The sequence below is a fragment of the Podarcis erhardii genome (assembly GCF_964252035.2).
Source record: "Podarcis erhardii genome assembly, chromosome: 3".
Classification (NCBI taxonomy): domain Eukaryota; kingdom Metazoa; phylum Chordata; class Lepidosauria; order Squamata; family Lacertidae; genus Podarcis; species Podarcis erhardii.
The window spans coordinates 86,170,306-86,190,895 of record NC_138507.1 but is presented as its reverse complement, the minus strand read 5'-3'; the positions used below and the strand labels follow the sequence as shown (position 1 = coordinate 86,190,895).

The following is a 20,590-nucleotide window of genomic DNA, read 5'->3' as shown; positions in this document are numbered from 1 at the left end:
AAAAATCTAAACAACCCTTTCTGTTTCCTTTCTCAGCAATCAGCTACCCCAACCCAGTAGGTAAGTGTCAATGACCCAAACTTTATCTACCTTTTTTGTATATCTAATCCAAGGACAGCCAACATGGTGTCCTCCAGCTGTTTTTAGACTATAGCTCCCTTCATCCCTAATTTTTGGCCATGCTGACTAATGGGTGTTGGAGTACGACATCATCAAGAGGACACCATGTTGCCTACTGCTGATCTAATCTTTAGACCCAAAAGTATTAAAATTCAAAAAATGTTTTTCAGATAAGTGGGGTTTTTTAAAAAATAAAGGGAAATCAAACATGCTGAAAGTGCCTTAAATATTTAGCTGAAATAAATGCAAGAATGCACATAAGAAAGCTAAGATAATCCCTCATTCATCACAAACTTCTCAATGACTTCTTAGGCTTTTGACCCCCTTGCATTTCCTACAGATAATGTTCAGATAGGAACTTTGGCAGAGTTGCAAAAGAGCCATTCAAAGATTGCTTCCAGATTGCCTGTTTATTCAGCACTCATCCTGATTTGTTCGCACAAAGTTTTCAGGAAGGTTATGCACCATTGACACATTTATTCTAGCTATACGACATTACGCCAAGCAGTTGTTAATCCCACACTTTCTAGTGCATTTTCTCATCACTTTCCTTGCCTCTTTCTTTCTTTCTTTCTTTCTTTCTTTCTTTCTGAAGCAGGTTTCATGTACCACAGAGCCAAACCCATTTTTTATTGCACAACCCGAATTTGCCAGCATGCAATGGATTCCCACCTGTAAAATGGCAGCAGTTTGGAAGCAGCCATAGATAGGTAGCAACCGCTGAGAATGCCTATAATAGATCTAATGCATAAGGCAGATACAAGCAAGGGTTCAGCTGGCACAAATACCATAGAATCCCTGGCATATAGGAGGAGCTGGTCTATAAAATATGTATTGCCTAAGCTGTTTAAGGTTTAAGAGATGAAATATAGTGCCTTGGATGGTGCCCAAAGATAAGAGGAAGGCATCAAAGACCCAGGACTAGGGTGCTTGGAGTGATCATTTGAATGCAGAACACAGAACTGCCTTATACCAGGTTAGAATATTAGTCCATCTAACCCAGTACAGTGTTACCTCGGGTTAAGAACTTAATTCATTCTGAAGGTCCGTTCTTAACCTGAAACTGTTCTTAACCTGAGGTACCACTTTAGCTAATGGGCCTGCCGAGCTGCCGCCATGCAATTTCTGTTCTCATCCTGAAGCAAAGTTCTTAACCCAAGGTACTATTTCTGTAACCTGAAGCGTCTGTAACCTGAAGTACCACTGTATTGTCTACTCTGACTAGCAGTCGTAATTCAGGGTCTCAGGAAGAAGAGTTTCCTATTACTTGCAGCCTGATCATTTGAATGGAAATTCCAGAGACTGAATCTGGGAACTTCTGAATGCAATGCAGGCGCTATACCACTGAATCATAGTCCCTGCCCATTCAGGAGCTAGACCAGTGTGCATTACTGAATCTCTGAATCCTTCATTAACCTAGGAAGAGGCCAATATGCAGCCTTGTCTTAATTTGAGCCAATAATATGCCACATAACACAAAACTGAGTTTTTAATTCTGTTTCTTCATTGCCCCAGGCAATAGGAAAGAGAGGCACACACACAAAAGTTAAACTTATATGGGAAACAGGAATGCCATGCAGAAATTATATGGCTGACCTGTCTAAGCAATTTTAATATTCAGCTATGCTTAAATGTGTGGTCTGGTCACTGCCACAGGAATGTAGAAAAATTAGCATCAGCACTTGACCTGAGCCAAGGCTTAATCGGACCACAAATTTATTTCAAACGTTTGTGTCTGACCATGGAAACTGTGTCTTCCTCATAGGGATGGAGGAGGAATCAATTTTAAATGGATTTATACATGAAATTTGGCGGATCCAGCCCAATGCACTTTGTCCAAATCGGACCACCACTTGCATCAAGCACCTCATGCATTGCCAATTTTTCTTTTCCTTTTAAATCCAACTATTTATCAACAAACACATACACAAAAAATACTTACATATGTAATATGGTACCCTGCATTAACACACAATTATTTTATATACAGTTACATGCATTATTTTATATAATTCTTTGTATGTTGGTTACTTTAAGAAAATACAGAAACTTGTATAATAATGCATTTAATATGTTAGAAATGTTTGTTGAGATGAAGGGAAAAATCTGCAGTTAAGCTCAACATCGAAATTTTCAGAAAATTACATCACTACTCCCACACTCTATTCTTTCTTACATTCTCTTACTTGTATTTGGCGCTTGTCTGGTGAAGTTTTTGTTTCCTGGCCCTGTCCAGGTGACTGTTTCTCACCCCTGAGTCACCACTGCCAGGCCACATAAATGTGGAATCAAGGGGAACACTAGTAACCACCAATCAACAGTACCTTTTGTTATCAGGACTCATATTCAGTTTATTGGCCCTCATTCAAGCTATTATTGCCTCCAGACACTGGTCTCTAAATTAGGCTATATGGAAAAATAGAACTGAGTGCTACCTGCATATTGATGAAATCTAGAAGCAAATCCTTTAAGGAATTTTATAACCCATATAGCCATCTATAGTTGCTTACCATGCACAGAGACAGTATACAGGGCAAATAACTTTAGATTCAGGGGATTTTGGAGGCTCCGTTTTCATCACCTTCACCATTAACATTTAATATTAATAAAGTCCCTAATACATGCTAGGCACTGTGCACAAATACACAAACCAGGTCATTGCCTTCAGGCTCACAATTTAAGCAACTTGAGAGAGAAAAAGAGGCAAGGGACGAAATTGTCAAACAGCACTTTGGACAAATTTGCTTTGGATGCTAGAACAATGCGATTATATTTATTACAGCGACTAACAAAAAAAGAGCTATTGAAGCCCTAAAGCAAAATGTTTTGCCGACCACCTTCCCCTGTTGTTCTGATGTGGATCAAAGGTTGCTGTAGCCAAGATGGAATATTCAGAAGTGCGGCATTTACTTTTGTTAGCCGTTGTAATAGATATAAAGAATAATAGACATTGACTTATCATCCATTGAGGCCACCTGAGCTAGAGGCCAAGTTTCTCAAGATTTGGCCCAGGTACTTAATGTTAGAGACTCTATTCTTAATGTTCATATTGACTTTTGTTGAACTATAATAAGCTCACATTATCTTCAAAATATCAGATCCCAGGTGTGCAAGATGAACAGTGTGATGCTAACAGAAGAAGATTATTTAGGACAGTTGCAGGAAGCTCTGCTGAGTTTAGCCATAGAATTGTGCCATATAGATAAAGTTAGTACTTCTTTATTCAGAAAAAAAGTAAACCAGGACTGTATAAAGAACTGGGAATATGGTGCAGCTTTTGAATTTTGCATCCTCTTAAGTTACTGAGCAAGGGGTCCCACAAAAGCAGGTGGGTTTGTTGAGTCCAACTTTCCTTTAAACCTCAGCATGATTGGATCCTGCATATCTTACAAGCTGCCTTATGCCGTTGAGCCCTCTGTGACTGCTGAGCCCAGCACAGAAGGCCCAGCCTTGGATTCCATCGTTTCCAGAGTTTAGGTTGTTGAGGTACAAAAGCAGTTGGCAGCTTGATTGTAGACTCTCCATCATGCTGCGAAAAGAATTTTTTTGGGACAGTTTAGTAAGATCAGTTTAGTAAGTTGCATTTTACTTTCATTTTATTTTACTATGTACATGTTTGGTATTCATTACCAAGTATTTATCTAGAAACCTTAAGGTGGCTGCTTGTGTATCTTCACACACAAAAAGGAAATGTGTCATCAAAAAAGCATGCATATGTATGGATATGATTTGGAAATAATTGCTGCAACAGTGCATCTTACTAGAGTAAGGAAAACCACAGGTGGACACTGGAGACAGGTGTGTGTGCTCAGTCTGTTTTCCAGGTGCACACCATCTGCATCTTCAAGATCTTCCCTTCTTGCGGTTCTTTATCTTTAAGATGAACTTGGACTAGGCAGCCCTTCAAATAGGAGGACTATCCTCTGTTAAGAAAACACATGCCAACCCCAAGAAACCAGCAGCTTGAAAGCGCATACCTAACCTCTTTCATTATGAGGAATATTTTGTATCTTTGAGTGCGTGCAACAGCTTTTCTTTTCTTAATTGACTTGGCAAAGGCTCGCCTATTCACACATTTCAGCCACACCACGCTTGCAAAGCAGAGAGGATTCTTGCCAAATGTGAGATGCCCCTCACAATTAGTTATGTATCTGTTACATTTGTATCCTGTGATGAGCTTAGGGCAGCATACATGGGGCCGGCAGCCAGTCTCCCAACCAGACATTGTGCATAGCCGTGATGCACCATGTACACCATGATTTTTGTATATCGCATTGATTTTATTGTTGTGAAACTGCCCTGAAAGCATATCTGGCTATTATTTATAATATTATTTAATAATAAATAAATAAGCAAGCCAGCACTGAGATCATACTCTGGAATATCCCAGAGTCCCTTGTGCTGCTTTGGTGGTGTTCTTTTTCAAACAAGCTGCTCCGTTTCAGTGTATTTAAAATGTCCACATGTAAAATCAGACTTCCCAGGAGAAAATCCCTCCTTCCCAGGAGGTGCATTTTAAAGCCCTAGCTGACCACCCACATTGCTTTTCTTTTCCCATTCTCCACATTTACCAAAAACAGCCTCAGGAGACTGCTAATTTCAGAGGAAGGAGGAGGGGAGGGATTCTAGTTAAAATCCTGCACCAAAATTGAATGCATATATGTGTACATATGTGCGTGTGCGTGCACACACATGCACAAGTTGCCTCTCAATCTGTTATTACACCCAAACTGGCAAGAGCCCTATATGGAGGCACCTATATATCAACCCAATGCTCTTTGGCCATTCTGGTGCCATGAAGTGGGCTCATTTCTCTTGTGTCTGTTTTAAAAACAAAAGGAAGCCATGAATGATATGTGCCATCTTCAGCTAGCATGTGAGCCTTTTAGCAGTCAGCTGAATGCCCTACCTGTCCACTCTCTCTCTTTCTCCTCCCACACTGAATTCCACAACCGCTCTTCGTGGTGAATTTGGGAGGTGGGCTTATTAGAGTGAGAGAACCATTACACATGGTTGCCTACATAAAATCTTAGGTGTGAATGTCTCACACTCTTGAATGAAAGGCAAAGATTATATGATTAATGTCCATGGCAGCCTGATCAAGGGCTACATAATGTTGATTAATTTATAGGCTCAGAGAATTGCTTAATGTAATTATTTCTTCATCCATTTTCTCTTTGGTTAATACGGTGTTCATGCTTAATGTTGTTAGGGCAAGTACGTGGAGTGGGTAAGAGCTAGGTATTGGGTATCATCTACCCAAAGAGACTGAGACAGGGTGGTGGGGAGAACACTTATTTCACAGGCCCCTTGAGATTATACATCCACAAGCCTGAGCAGAACAAAACAAAATCTAATTCTCAGAGATTACTCCCAATTTGACTGTTTGACTGTTAGGATCCCTAACAAAGTTCTCAGAATTCACTTATTTATCTTTCTTTCAACTTGTAAATGGATTTAGAATGCCCTACGCTAATAACCTGACCATATTCCAGTCCTGTTGCTTACATTCTGCCTCCTTAATTTCCCCCTTCCACAATTTTAATGAGTTGTTCCTGTGTGTTGCTAAACAGATGCTATGTTATGGCCCAGAAGGTTCAAGTGAAGGGATTTGTAAATTGCACCCGTCTTCTTTCTTGCAGTTCAGCTAATTCAAGACCATGTGCTGTAAAGCAAAGATGATGGGTTGCGTGCAACACAGTGCTAAGGTGAATGTTCCATCCATGCAAGGATTTCTCCTTGTACATTGCAACATTCTCCTCTCTGACCAATAAGGGCTCACACTCAGCAGCACAGTAAGCATTGGGTTGGTTCCTTAGACTGGCAGATGCGGTGGCTCATAATAGCACCCCCAGTACCTTGGTGAGATTTCCTGTTAAAGGGGTCCAGGGGGATGTGTTTTGTACAAACGCCAAAACGGTGGCTAATCTAGCACCCTGGAAAAATTTCCTGGAATTGATTCACATCATAGAATGATCCTAAAACCCAGGATCAACCCTGAAGGAATAATCACCCAGCAGATGAGCTGGGTGATTCAGGATACACACCCAATGCCTATGCTAAAACCTACTGACATCTGTAATCAATAAAGTCATGGCCATTTGATCCCCAAGCTATTTTGTCTTGTCCTTAGTACTCCTTTGCGCACTCCATCCCCCAGTGACCCGGACTCACTGGTCCCGCAAGAGAAAAACCTGTTGTGCTAGTACTAATCCTTCAGCTAGCCCAATAACTTTGTTGAATGCCATCCTCTGAAGATACACAGCAGACCTCTGCCCTAAGATGCAGATAAGAATGAAACAGCTGGCTGTATGAAGTGCATAAATGTTCAGTTCAAAGATACAACAATGGGCTGTTGGGATATATCTCTGCTCCTCTAGCCAAGCAACAGACAGTGGGAACTATCAGCTTTTAACAGTGCTGGCAACTTGTTTGGGAAGAGTGGGACCAAATTAGAACTTCCTCCCCTTCCAAATCATAAAGAAGATTTGGTCCCTCGATATTGGTGGTCCCTTTGCTTGTATGGTTCATCATCTGTTCGGTGCTGTGTCCAAGGTTCCTGGTCCAGTGCTAAGAGCACTGTTTTGCCCTTGCAGTCTCTGGTCCGTATTGAGGGTGGCTTAATGTGTGGTGTGGTCAAATGAGGTCATCATGCCTTGTCAAAGGTTCTCCAATGATAATATATTCAAAAATTTGACTGGAGATAGGTGGCCTTAGTAAAAGCTATGGTTTTCCCAGTACTGATGTATGGAAGTGAGAGCTGGACCATAAAGAAGGCTGATCGCCGAAGAATTGATGCTTTTGAATTATGGTGCTGGAGGAGACTCTTGAGAGTCCCATGGACTGCAAGAAGATCAAACCTATCCATTCTGAAGGAAATCAGCCCTGAGTGCTCCCTGGAAGGACAGATGCTGAGGCTCCAATACTTTGGCCACCTCATGAGAAGAGAAGACTCCCTGGAAAAGACCCTGATGTTGGGAAAGATGGAGGGCACAAGGAGAAGGGGACGAAAGAGGACGAGATGGTTGGATAGTGTCTTCGAAGCTACAAACATGAGTCTGGCCAAACTGCGGGAGGCAGTGGAAGACAGGAGGGTCTGGCGTGCTCTGGTCCATGGGGTCACGAAGAGTCGGACACGACTAAACGACTAAACAACAACAAGGTGGCCTTAGTTCTGCTCTGCATTAACCTCAACTTTCCTATTTGTTTTAATTTGCTTTAATTTGAATTGAAATCTGTGAAACTGGTGTGGAGGACAGGGAATTAATTTGCATTGAGTGCTAGCTTGCTGGAGATGGGCAGAGTGTAAGTTGTTTGAATTAGATGGCCTTCAAAGGCGTGGTACTCTATGATTATAGGGGTTTCTTTTGAGTTTGCTGGAATTGTGGCTTAGATCTGGAAGCCAAGTGCAACAACCTCTGGCCAGAGTTAAGTAGCTTGCTGAAATGACCAAGCCTTGTGCGACGGCCTTTTCTGTGCTGCAGGACTCCCATGTGTGACTTGATCGGCACTGCTAGAACTGGAGCTCAGCCATCTCATTCACATAACGCCTTGGAAGAGCTGCTAAGCAGCTGCCGTCGCGCCTCAGCTCCTGCCTTTCAGATCTGGACACAGAACAGATCAAATAAACTACAGAGACTGTTATTGCGAATCCCAGAGTCTCAGATCTCCTGCCTCCTTTTCTCCTCTAGCTCCAGATGCTGGGCAGTCCTCGGCACTCAGTATTACAAACGGTGGCTAATTTGGATTAGGATGCTAATTAGAAATGAATGGACCGAGTAGAGAGCACTTAGTCAGGGTTAATTAGCAGTTAAGTGGCCAGCCAAGCTCCCTTTGGCTGTGTTCACTTGCAGGAACTCTCTAGCCGAGTTTCCATGGGGCCCTCCGTGCTTCAGCAGTCGGCAGAGCTTCACCAGGGGCAACCTTTCAGCCCAGAGCTTCTACAAACCATTCCTTCAGGTACAGAGCATCTCTGGGTGGGCACAGGCTAGACTCCTCATACAAAATCTAGAGACATTTTTTTAAAAAAATGCTACACACACATCCTACTTTGGAGACCCTAATGTGGAATCTGGCCTGGCCTGTACCCTTCAACACCCAAAAGAGAGAGAAAGGAGAAAGCTGGAAACGTATATGTTTTCCATGAAGGCTTTCACACATGCACTTGTTTCACCTAGCATTATGGAGTCCAAAGAAAACTGGGAGAGCCAGGATTTGAATTGTATATGTGCCTGAAGCACTGAAAAGCCAGACCAAGAATGGTCACCTCCAATATTTTTAGACGTGTATGCTGAGATAGCTCAGTCAGTAGTAGAGAATGACTCTTAATCTCAAGGTTGTGGGTTGGAGCCCCATGTGAACACATGTGCCCATTTGGTATCAAGCTCTGACACTTCTATATTTCAATGTGCTGAGTGTATCCGTAGCTTCAGTGTTGGCAAACCAAAGAATGAACCCCCTTTGGGGACCACTTGGACTCTAGTTCTCTGATCCTTAAAATGATGAAATTATTATTATATTATATTATTAATATTATTATTATGCCGTATACAGATTGCTTCATCACAGAGAGCAAGGGATGTTGGGTGGGGTGGGAGGGGGGTTGTCTCTGTATTTCAGTAGTCATCTGGGGAAATGTCAAAAAGCATTTCTGAAACACAAATGTTACCTGCTTTAATTGGATACATCAATCATACCAATGTGATCACAAAGTGTTCTATCAGCACATCTGTACACAAGCAGGGAGTTTCTTGTTGGTATATAGATTTTACTCTCTCCCACATTTACCCATTGATTTAAAAGGAAAGAAGGGATCGTTCAGTTCATTTGTGTACGTTCTTCCTAGTCACTATCTTGTGGAAGGTCAGGTCAGGTTACGTGGATGGGTGCATATCATCTCCAGGATCAGAAGTCCAAATACCAGTTGCTCCAGAACATGAGCATGAGAAGGCTATTGTGCTCATGCCCTACCTGCAGACTTCACAAGAGGCAACAGGTTGGCCACACTGAGAAAGAGAACGCTAGACCGTGTGGGCCTTTGGTCTGAGCCAGCAGGGCATTTCTTACATCCTTGTGATGAAGATGCTTTTTGTGCTTTATTATCATGTCACTGCAGAACCATAACTGGTATATGTTTGTTTGCTTGCTTTTTTCATATTTTAGCATATGGCATTCTGGTTAACCTCCCTTCCTTCAGAAGGTCCACTGAAGGGTCTTTTTGGTAGTGGTGCCCTCCCTGTGGAATACCCTCCCTTCAGATGTCAAGGAGATAAATCTGATTTTTAGAAGACATCTGAAGGCAGTCCTGTATTGGGAAGTTTTTTTATGTTTAATGTTTTAGTATGTTTTGATATATGCTGTGAGCTGCCCAGAGTGGCTGAGGAGACCCAGCCAGATGGGTGGGGTATATAATAATAAAGTTGTTGTTGTTGTTGTTGTTGTTGTTACTACTACAGGGAACACCTGTCACTTTGAGGATGAGACGATCTGTGGATATACACAAGACACAACTGACAACTTTGACTGGATTCGTCAGAGTGGTCTGACCCACGACCCGAAGCGCTCTGCCAACACAGGCCCAACCATGGATTTCAGTGGGACACCGGAAGGTAATGGAACTTCCAGCTTCCTTTGCAAAGTTGTGCCCATTCACTCCCCCAGTCCTGGCTCCTTCTCAATGAGATTTCTAGTGGGGAGAGAGTGTGGAAACATTAAAGTCCCTTGTATATTTACCACTCCATGCTGAACTAAGAAAGAGGGAGGGGGCTCTAGCCATCAGCAGTCCATATTTTCTTCCACTCCCTTTTTATTTACTTCCTCAGAAATAATCCCGTCCAGGTTTTCATCCCTCACGTATCTAAGTACTTCTTCCTCTCATTTTCATGCTGGGAGCTAGAAACATTGCAGCATCTGTTAAGTCCTAACACCCCACAATGCAATCCTTTGTTCACCCCTCCCTCTATTCCATCCCCTTCCCCCCCCCACCCCGCCTGGCACCCTCAGATTCTCACATAGCAGAGGTCTCTACGTGACAAGAACTGTTCTGGGAATTTTGTAGAATATAGAAAGGATTGTTGCCTCTAGCTTTTGCCAAGTCCTCTACAAGACAGATTTAGCTCTCAGTATCATACTCCGCCTTGGAACCTGAGGACAAAATAGATTGGTTTTCTACACACACACACATCTGCTCTGCATTGGGCATGGGGAGCAGGCAGTTAATTTGCATGTTTCTTATTCGCATTAAATACCCAATTAAAACTCCCACAGCTTTGTTTAGGGGAATCAGGAGAGCATTAGTCCTTGTTACTGGCTAATTGCCTGCTGCCAAATGTCCTTGTTCCATTGATAGTTGCTTTGAAGTCACAGAGGAGAAAAGCAAGTGGAGAGGGAGACATGTTTAAACACTCAGAAGTGTTCAGGCTGGTTTCAGCAGCAGGAGTCCACTGAAATCTCCAACTCCCGGGGCCAGGTACTTCTGGGATGCAATCCATGTCACCTCTGAGAAGAGATTAGTGTTAAAAACAGTGTCGCTCAATTATCATTTGGAGGAGTGGGGCTGAGTCAAGCCACCTTTTAAACCTGCCAACTCAGAGGCCATCTGCCATCCTGCGCACATTCTGTTTGGGGCTGCTGTAAGCATCCCATCGCTAGCTACCTGTGTACAATAAGATAGAGAAAATCAAAGGCACCAAGAAGGCCACCACAAGCCAGCAAGAAACAGTAGGGACTGTGGCCATGAGAAGATGCTTAGCTGGACAATTAGAGGAGCTGCTGGCCTCCTGTTGCCTCTTACACTCACCCAGTCTTTGGAGCCTTGCTGTTCCCCAGAGTGAATAGAGAGTGCTATCTAGGTTGCATCCAACAGTGAAGTGTCTTTTGCCATTGCACACTGGTGGGGAAGTAATGGTGGAGAGTATGTGGTTGGCTCTCACTCAGCTCCCCAAAGGTAGCTGGTTTTCCTTTCTAAATCCTTCTGAGCATACTTTTCCTCACCGTGTTGGCCTGGAGGGAGGCGTGATGATGCATTCCCCACCACCTTTGTTTCCTTGCTCTTCAGGCTACTACATGTTCATCGAGGCGTCTGCACCCCGGGTGAAGAACGACAAGGCTAGGCTGATCAGCCCCATGTACAACATGACTGCCAGATTCTGTGTCTCCTTCTATTATCACATGTATGGGAAGCACATTGGTGAGTGATCTTCTTGGCTAGGATGGGGGAAAGGATGCTTTGAGAAGAAGGGCTTACTGAATATTATGAGGAAACAATCCTCCTCTAAGGTATGCCAGACCTGGTTTCTGCTGGTGTTTAATGGCTCTTGCTTCCTGGCACTGAAGTTCAGTTTTGGCAAATAACACTTTTCATTTTGCTGTTTGGAAAGCAGAGTTGGAGCTCAGCCTCTCTCCTAGGATATGTCTACGCCCCTCACCCTGACACACCCCTTTCCTAGTTTTATGCTGTAGTGCACAGTTGAGATTGTGTAAAGTGTTCTGGGAAGGCAGGTAACCATTCCCTGTGACACCACAATATGGAGCATGGGCAGCCAGCTGTGCAGATCACTCCTCGTTTCCAAGCATTTAGAACAGGTGTGGGGGATCTTTGGCCCCCAGGTATTGCTGGGCTACAACTCTCATCATCTCTGAACATTGGCCAAGCCTCCCGAGACTGATGCAAGCTGTAGTTCAGAAAGTCTGAAAGGCCAGAGGTTCCCCACACCTGTCTTGCAAGAATATCCTTCACATTTCCAGGCATGTATCTGCATCACGAGTGCTAGAAAACTGATATTGATTTGAGTTTTTTAAAGGGAGAAGTCAGCCAAGATTGTGACAGCTGTTGTTTTCTGTGCTGGAGCCGTGATTTTGATGAAATTAATTCCTGTTATCCTCTAATCTTGCACACATATTTATTTATTTTTGGTCTTTCCTTAAGATAGTGCAGGCAATCCTTTTTCATTGCTACCTCTTTTATTGAAACTTTAGAATATGATGTAGGTAGAAACTGATTTATGAAAACAACTGTGGGGTGTGGTTTGGAAAGAGCTTAGACGGAATGTTTAAGCAAGGGCAGTTGTTGCATTAGTAGGGACTCCCTGGTTGCTATTTTAATTTAAGGAGGGTAAATAAGAGACCCAGGAAGATGGCAAAAATAATGTGAAAAAAGCAATTGGTTTTATGGGGCAAAGTCATTTTGAAGGGCAGCCTCCCGCCCGCTGTTTCTCTTTCTCTTGTTTCACCTCCTGTCTCCAGCCACCAAGATGAAGCTGTAGCACTTGGCGTATGCCACAGAAGTGCCTAATGAGTTTCCACATTCAGTCAAGGAGCAATTGCTAATTTGTCACCTCTTGATTATAATTTCATTAATTTGAATAATAAATGCAGTCTTTCTGAAAGCCCACTAAGTTATTAATCACCTGCTGGACTGGAGCCTGACTGAGAAATCGGAACCCAGTCAGGAGGAGTATGTCTGCCTGTTGGTAAACGGGGCTGCTAAAGTGAGTTAATTAACATTTTCCTCTGTCTGAGCACATGAAATTTCATTAAGCGCTGGTTCTCCTCTCACAGGGAAGAGATGAGAATTGTCCTCAGATGCAGGGTCCAGTAAACTTTCTAAATCAGATGTGGGGGATCTTTGGCCTTCCAGGGGTGACTCAACTACAACTCCCATCTGCCCTAGCAGGTGTGGGCAATGACCAGGGATGATTGGAGCTATAGTCTGGCAACATCTGAAGGACCAACGGTTTCCCCACACCTGCTCTAGATAAGTACCGTATTTTCCGCTCTATAAGACTCACCAGATCACAAGATGTACCTAGTTTTTGGAGAAAACAAGAAAAAAAATATTCTGAATCTCAGAAGCCAGAACAGCAAGAGGGATCGCTGTGCAGTGAAAGCAGCAATCCCTCTTGCTGTTCTGGCTTCTGGGATAGCTGCGCAGCCTGCATTCGCTCCATAAGACGCACACACATTTCCCCTTACTTCTTAGGAGGGAAAAAGTGAGTCTTATAGAGCAAAAAATACATTAATTATTTCAGTGTAAGCTGCTTTCCAGCAAGCTGTGCATTCGTCTAGTGATGGAACCATGGCTCAGCAGCAGAACACTTGCTTTAAATGCAAAAAGGCCCAGGTTTAATCCCCAACATCTCCTGTTACAGCTTGGGGAGACCACATCTGAAATCCCAGAGAACTGCTGCCAGTCAGTGCACACCAGGGGTGGCTAATGTGTGTCCCTCCAGGTGCTCCTGGACTGTAACTCCCAACATCCCTGACCTTTGGCCATGCTAGAAGGGACTTCTGGAGGTCCACAAGTTAACTACCCCTGCTGCAGACTATTCAAAACCAGAGGTACCAGTGATCTGACTGGATAAGGAAGGTTCCCATGTCAATATGATAATTGTTCTCATTACTGAAGTTACATAGTTGATGTTTTGGTGACTAACCTGAACACCCATGTCTGCCTAGTTGATAGGTGGCTCATTCTGTCCAGCATCAGAGACAGATGTTTGTGTTGCTCTGACTTTACATTATATCATGATTGTCTTCTAGGTTTGTTTGATAAAGGTTTGAGCCAGGGCTGGGTATAGTGTATGGCTACCATCCTGTTCACATCTGGCTAATTTTGGCTTTCCCTTGGCTAATCCTTAAACTATCCATTGAGCAAACAGTTCCTCCAGCCATTGTGGAAGGGATTTTTATATATAGTATTTCTTGTATTGGAAAAGATTGGCTAATATGCAATACTGCAGACAAAGGGAGCTGTTTCTACATTTCTTAGCAGAGTTGTGGCGTCACATAAGAGAATATCATAAGACACCATTAAGGTAGTATGCCATTTGCCCACCACTGCTGCCCTCAATGGTTCAGAGATTTCTCAGAGGTGTTGAATGTTGAAATTATTATGGCATGGTCACTGCTGGGGACAGTTTGGGGCTGACAGTCTATTTAGCTTTGACTTCAACTACTAAGAAACCCAGTGGAACCGCCTCTGACCCCACAAAATCCACCTTTTCTCCTCTTCCACGTTCGCCATCATCATGCCCCCTTTTACAATGTCTTGATTCTCCATTGTGATTTTACGTAGATTTCTCTATTTTCTGCTTCCATGTAGCAATACCAAGAGTCTGTTTTCATGCAAGGTGACTGCATTCTTTGGCTTTACTTTAATGTTTTGAGATTCCCAGGGTGTGCACTAAGGAAAGCATGAATATATTTTGAATTATTTAGAAACCAGACAAGGGTGTACAGTCAGAGATGAAAAAAATGAGAGGTTTTTATCAGCCCATTAAAAGTTAAGCTTGTAACACAACTGGCAGTATTGGATCAATTGGGTCAATCCTAATATCTAAATTCATTTCCTTCGATCCTTCATTCCTTTCCTCTCTCTCTCTCTCTGTCTCTGTTTTGTGTTGTGCTATGGCATTCATCATTTCTGTTTCTAATCATTCTTGCTTCCATTTATTTTGTGAGTATATCTGGACCAAAGCCAGGATGTTCCTAATAAGCCAGGATGCCCCATGAACTGAGCGAGGTGGCACAACCATGTGATAGCTTGCCTTGATCACTTCTCAGCTTGTCTCTTATTCGATAATTGCCTGAGGTGATAAGAGATAGATTTGTGATAGCAGTTTCACTTGCTCAAGTAATGGCTTCAATTATCATGAGATAAACATGATTCATGCTAACTCTTCTTATAGTATAGTAAGAGATAATAATTTTTTGTATTATCTTATGGTTCTGTGTTGTAGGTGGGAGGGATGGTCATTATTAAGCTCCGTCCTTATTCTTTCTTTCCCTCAGGCATCTGACTGACACATGTTCAAAGATAGCATTCATTTAGTGTGTTGTTGCTGATTACCACTGCCTAGAGATTCTCACTGTTCATCATCAGTGATTCTCCCATCAAGAAATCACACAGAAGCTCCACTTGCTAAGGGAGCTTTTAAGGGGTACTTGAAACTGGAAGGGTCAAAAGGAGTTTCCAGTGGATGGTTTCTGCAAATTTCCTTGGAAGGAGGACAAGGCTGTTAGAATTCAGGCTCGGTCAGAGGTATGTGCCTATCTGCAGGCACCGGCTGAATTCCTTTGACCTCCCTCCGGCGACTCCCGGCAGGAAAAAAAACACACGAGGTCCGTTCCGGCGATTTTCCTCAGGCTGTGAGAAAAACACACCAACTGCTTCTCCTCCTTCTCCTCCTCCCTGCATATCCCCAGGGAGGGGAATCAGACACAGACAGAAATGTAACTACATGCTTTTATTCCTGTCTCTAGCAGTTATCACAGTAAAAGATGTCTGCTCTCTTCAACAAACAGAGAGTAACTCCAAACTCCAAACTCAACCCATGTACATCCTGTACAGGTCATATGACACACACTGAGCTCATATCCTGTGCTCAATAAGGATGGACTGCCCCTTTGTTTCCATGGCAGCAGTCACACACATCCTGTTTGGCTTTCCAGCCACAAGCAGCTGTCTGAGCTGTTAGAGCCTTTGCTTGCTGCAGCATTGCTGCTTTAGAATAACATACTCCCCCCAAAGTATCAATGCGTGCTGCGAGCAAAGCGTCATCCAGAGAAGAAAACAAACAGTTGTTATACTTATAACACTCCCCTGTTGTTTCAGTTCCACCCTTGGAACTACCCGCCACTGGTTTTACCAATGTACCTCTCTGGTTATGTGACTTCCAAGGAATGAGTGCATCTGCATTACCTTGGTTAACAACTCCCTGTTGTGCCTTTGTCTCTGACTCAGACACAGCTTCAATCTGACCTTGGTCGTTTACAATAGCAACAGCTAGGTTAGCAAACTCCTTTGAATACCTCTTGGGTGGTACACCCTTCGTTGCTCTCTCAGACCTACGTAAGAAGTGCTGCTCTTCTTTGCTTTCTGGTTCAGCCTTTGGACTCTTTGGAGAACCAGTACCAATTGTAAACAGTGGATCGTCTTCCTCCTCTTCTGAGGATCTAGTCATTGTGTGAGATTTCCTCTCAATGACTGTGACAACTGAGCTGTCTGAGCTATCGCTGTCATCAGTACTACTGAACTCAACAAAATCAACATCATTATCATCATCATCATTATCACCTGTGGGAAATGTGTGAACAATCACTCGCTCCTGTTTAGGAGCACTCTCTGGAAATTTTGTGAGAATCACTTTACCAGATTCAGACAAAATTACTCTGTAGAGACCCTTTTCATAACCCACAAAAATGCCTCTGGCATTCTTAACTCCACCCGGAGTTTCTGTTCTCACATGAGACCCAAAAACCTTGAAATGGGCAACAGAAGGTTTTCTGTGGAACAGTTTCTCAAAAGGAAAACTTCCCAATTCTTTTGAAAACTTTCTCAACCACGTATAACAATATGACGTTAGCGATTCAGCCCAGTACTCATGTGGCAGATGTGAACTAAGCAATTGCGCTTCCATTCCCTTTTGCAATTCTTTGTTCACCCTAACACAGACACATCTGTTCCAAGCTTCTTCTGAAGCTGCAGTTTTGTGTCTTATCCCTTTCTTCTTCAGGAACCTCTGGAAATCCTGTAAAAGAAAAATTGGCTTCTCATCTGTGCAAAGACAATCTATGTCAGCATCATGCATATTTTTAACCTTGTCACAAAACTCTTTAAACCTTTCTAAGGCTTCTTTCGGTCTCTCCAAAAGATAAATCCAGACAAAACCTGTGAAAGAATCAACACATATTAGGTAATACTTTGCATTGCCTCTAGACGGTGCTAAAGGACCAATCACATCAGCATACACCCACTGAAATGCCTTGTCGACCCTCGAGGTGACCTGCTTGGCGTTCTGCTTGGCTACACCTGCAAAAGAAATCATGTTAGAATCACAAGAATTACATTCCATGTAATCACTTTGATCAAAAGTCAACAAATACAGTCCATCTTTCTCTTCAGCAGAAAGATACAACTCTCCATCTTTGTAGATCTCGCAGTGTTGATCATCATAGGACAGTTTTAGTCCCTTCTTGGCAATCTGCGATACGCTGAGTAGATTGTACTTTAACTCTGGAACCAAATAAACATTGTTTATAGTCAAGTTCTGACTTTTAAGATACACAGTCCTGATTCCGGTGGCTTCCAGCTCTTGACCGTTGGCTTGTTGTACAACAAAGCTTTGCTTCTTAAACGACGAAAACAAATCCCTGCGATGGGTCATGTGAAATCAAATCAAATTTTATTAAACGGTCACAGACCAGATTGGTTCGTACAGCTAGTCAGCGAAACATAACACCAGAAAAAACAAAGGACAATTTCAATACAGATTAGGCCATAACAACAATTTAAGATTGGACAGCATGAATAAGATTAAGTATTTGCCTTCGCCTGCATGTTGACATTGGAAAGCTCTTGTTTTCTGCGCCTGATAGCGGCTGCACAGAATTTAGCAACATTGATCGTAATTACAGGAACCTTATCTTCTACCAAGGCTCTCATACATTGAAGTTCTGATTCATTTTTAAGCTTTTGTAGAACTGGGGCAATAAAGGTCAGGCGTAGATCCTCGTAATAGCTACAGTGCAGCAATACATGCAAACTTGTTTCCACTTCCGATGAGCCACATGGGCAAACACGTGACTCATATGGTTTGCCCTCATATCTGCCTAACAGCAGGGCAGAGGGCAGAACGTTTAATCTGGCCAGGGTAAAGGAATGTCTGTACTTAGGTATTTGTAAATCAGCCAGATAGTTTGCGGGTGAGAACCCTCTCCCAAAGTCTCTAATTGTGGCGTGTTTATCCATTTTGCCCATGTGACATTGCAGCTCTATGTCCCTAATGCGCTGGAGCACTTGACTTCTGGCTCTCTCATATCCTGCCGCTATCAAGATCTGCGGGGAGAATCCCAAGCTTCTTATCTTTTCAAACAGGGAAGCTTTCCAGGTAGAATGAAAGGTGTCTAAGAGTGTTAAGGGCGCCAAACCGGCCGGGGAAAAAATAAGTTTTAACCAGTAGTGTATCTTTAGAATCCACAAACGCGCGTTAACGGGTAGTTGTCCAACTTCTAAGCGAACAGCTATATTAGATACACAGGGAGGGATCCCCAATAAACACCGATAGAATTTTGCTTGAAATGCCTCCATAGGCGCAAAATTTTTAAAACTGCAAACCTGGGATCCATAGGTGAGTTGTGGGAGTATTTTTGCAGCAAAAACCTGGGAGGCCGCTGGAACGTATTTTCCCCCTTTCCCATGAAAGAATCTTGTAAGGGCTTTGTTGGCCCTTCCTGCGTTGGCAATGGCGTTTATCATCTGTTGGTGCCACGAGACCCTTTCCTGAAAAGTTATTCCCAGGTATTTGAAAGTTGCTACCTGGTCAATAGGTTGACCATTAATTCTCCATTTGTGTTTCCTTCTTTTTTTTGAAAACACCATAATTTTAGATTTGCTGTAATTTATTAATAGTTGTTCTGCTTGACAATAATCAGCAAGTGATCTCAAAAGCTTCCTCAAGCCAACGCAGGAAAAGGAGAGTAGGACTGCGTCGTCCGCATACAGAAGCACCGGGAGGGGCATACCTGCCAGTTTGGGAGGGTGGGCATTTTCTTTCGCCATATTTACTGCTAGAGAGTTAATATAAAAATTAAATAGCATTGGCGCGAGGACACATCCTTGTTTAACCCCATAGTGTGTTTTAATTTCTTTAGTTAGATGGCCTGACCGATCGCATCTTACCCTCACCCTGGTGTTTTCGTATAGACTACGGATAAGGCGTAATAAGCGTTTATCTATGTTTGTAGCACCAAGCTTTTCCCAGAGTCTATCCCTTGGTATTAGATCAAAGGCCGATTTGAAATTCACAAAAGCTGCATATAAAGACCCCCCTTTTCTAGAGTATTTGTCTGCCAGGTGTTGAAGGATAAGGGCCTGGTCTATAGTTGAACGCTTTGCTCTAAAACCAGCTTGAGCTTCTGATAGAATATGCTCTCTTTCCATCCACTCCACTAATTTGTCACATAAATGAGCAGCGTATAGTTTGCTGATAATACTTAATAGACTGATTGGTCTATAGTTAGCTGGCTCAGATCTGTTTCCTTTCTTGAATATTGGAATGATGATGGCTAAACCCCAGTCCTCAGGGATAATAGCTGTTTGATTTATACTAGTGAATAAGGCGGCTAGCACAGGGGCCCACCATTCAACATTTGCCTTAAGAATTTCTGGTGGGATATTGTCAGCACCCGGGGCTTTCCCTGATTTAAGAGATTGAATGAGGCCAGTAATTTCTTCTGTGGTTACAGGGGGCCATTCCTTGCCAAATTCACTTGAAGCGGGAAGCAGAGCTGGGACCAGTTGATTTGATGAATATAATGAGAGGAAAAAGGCCTCCCATGCTCCAACAGGTATAGAGTATTCGATTTCGATCGGGGAGTCTCTCCAGCTTTTTGCAATTGTTTTCCAGAACGTGGCAGAATCTTTCCTTCGGGAGGCCTCCACTAGGCACTGCCATTCCTCCCTTTGTGCCTGGAGCTTTTTCTTGTTAATCAAAGCTTTATAACTGCGTTTTAACTCAAACCAGTCTAATGGAAGCGAAGGTAGGTTCGCTGCTCTATAGTTCCTGTACTTATCCAGCAGGAGGCGTTTCATGGCCATGCATTCTTGGTCAAACCAGGGTTTGGATTTATTAGAGTGTAGAGATTGCCGTGGCATTTTTTTGTTAGTCAGATAAGGTTGTAGGGACGAAATCAGTTCCCGGAACATGTCTAATCTAGCCTCAGGAGTTGGGGAATTAACGAGGTTCTCCTTTCTAGCAAGAAAAGTATCTGAGTGAAGTCTTTCCGATATTTCATCACTCAATTTGCTGGACCATTTAATACGCGAGTATCTTAGCTCCATGTTTCCGTAACATGGGGCTTCAAGTTTATCAGAGCAAAATAAATCTTTTCTTACGTCCAGTATTAAACAGAGCGGTAGGTGGTCGCTGTCAACCCTCTCCACTACTTTGTATTCCCGTGCTCTGCTCAAAAGGTTAGATGACACTAGGACGTAATCGATAGTGGAGGCTCCCATGTTGGATATAAATGTGAATTCCCCACTGGGTTCTCTGTCGACACGACCATTTAATACGGTCAGATCCAAATTGTTGGAAAAACGTAGAAGGCATAGGCCTGCGTAGTTGCAGCCCTTGTCTTTTGAGAGCCTTGGGGGAATAAAATGGGCTTCTTCAGAAATGGGAGGTACGTCATGGAAATGAGCATATAACACTTCGTCTGATTGGCCAATTCTGGCATTTAAATCCCCAGCCAGCAGCACTGCCGCTGCAGGAGTTTGATTCATTAGCTCATCGACATATGATTCTAGCCTATGCCATATATTTTTGATAAGCTGCTTGCCTCTTTGGGGAGGGGCGTATATATTAATCAATAGAAGTGTGCAATATCTGCATTTCATTAATAATGCCATGGCCACACTGCTCAAAGGCTCCATCTCGACGAAAGATGCTCTCAGCCTTGTGGATATTAGAAT

At 43.0% G+C, this 20,590-nt stretch overlaps 1 protein-coding gene across 5 annotated transcripts in view; it reads left to right on the top strand.

The window, feature by feature from the left end:
- Positions 1-20,590, top strand: part of MDGA1 (MAM domain containing glycosylphosphatidylinositol anchor 1) — a 281,764-nt gene that overhangs the window by 209,165 nt on the left and 52,009 nt on the right. For all 5 annotated transcript variants that reach the window (XR_014154409.1, XR_014154410.1, XM_081854150.1 and 2 more), the window contains exons 12-14: positions 37-60; positions 9,576-9,728; positions 11,177-11,308. Coding sequence is in view for 3 of the 5 variants with exons in the window: in XM_081854150.1 (XP_081710276.1) it covers positions 37-60; positions 9,576-9,728; positions 11,177-11,308 (309 nt within the window). In the remaining 2 variants the exon portion in view is untranslated. The remainder of the gene's footprint in view (positions 1-36; positions 61-9,575; positions 9,729-11,176; positions 11,309-20,590) is intronic.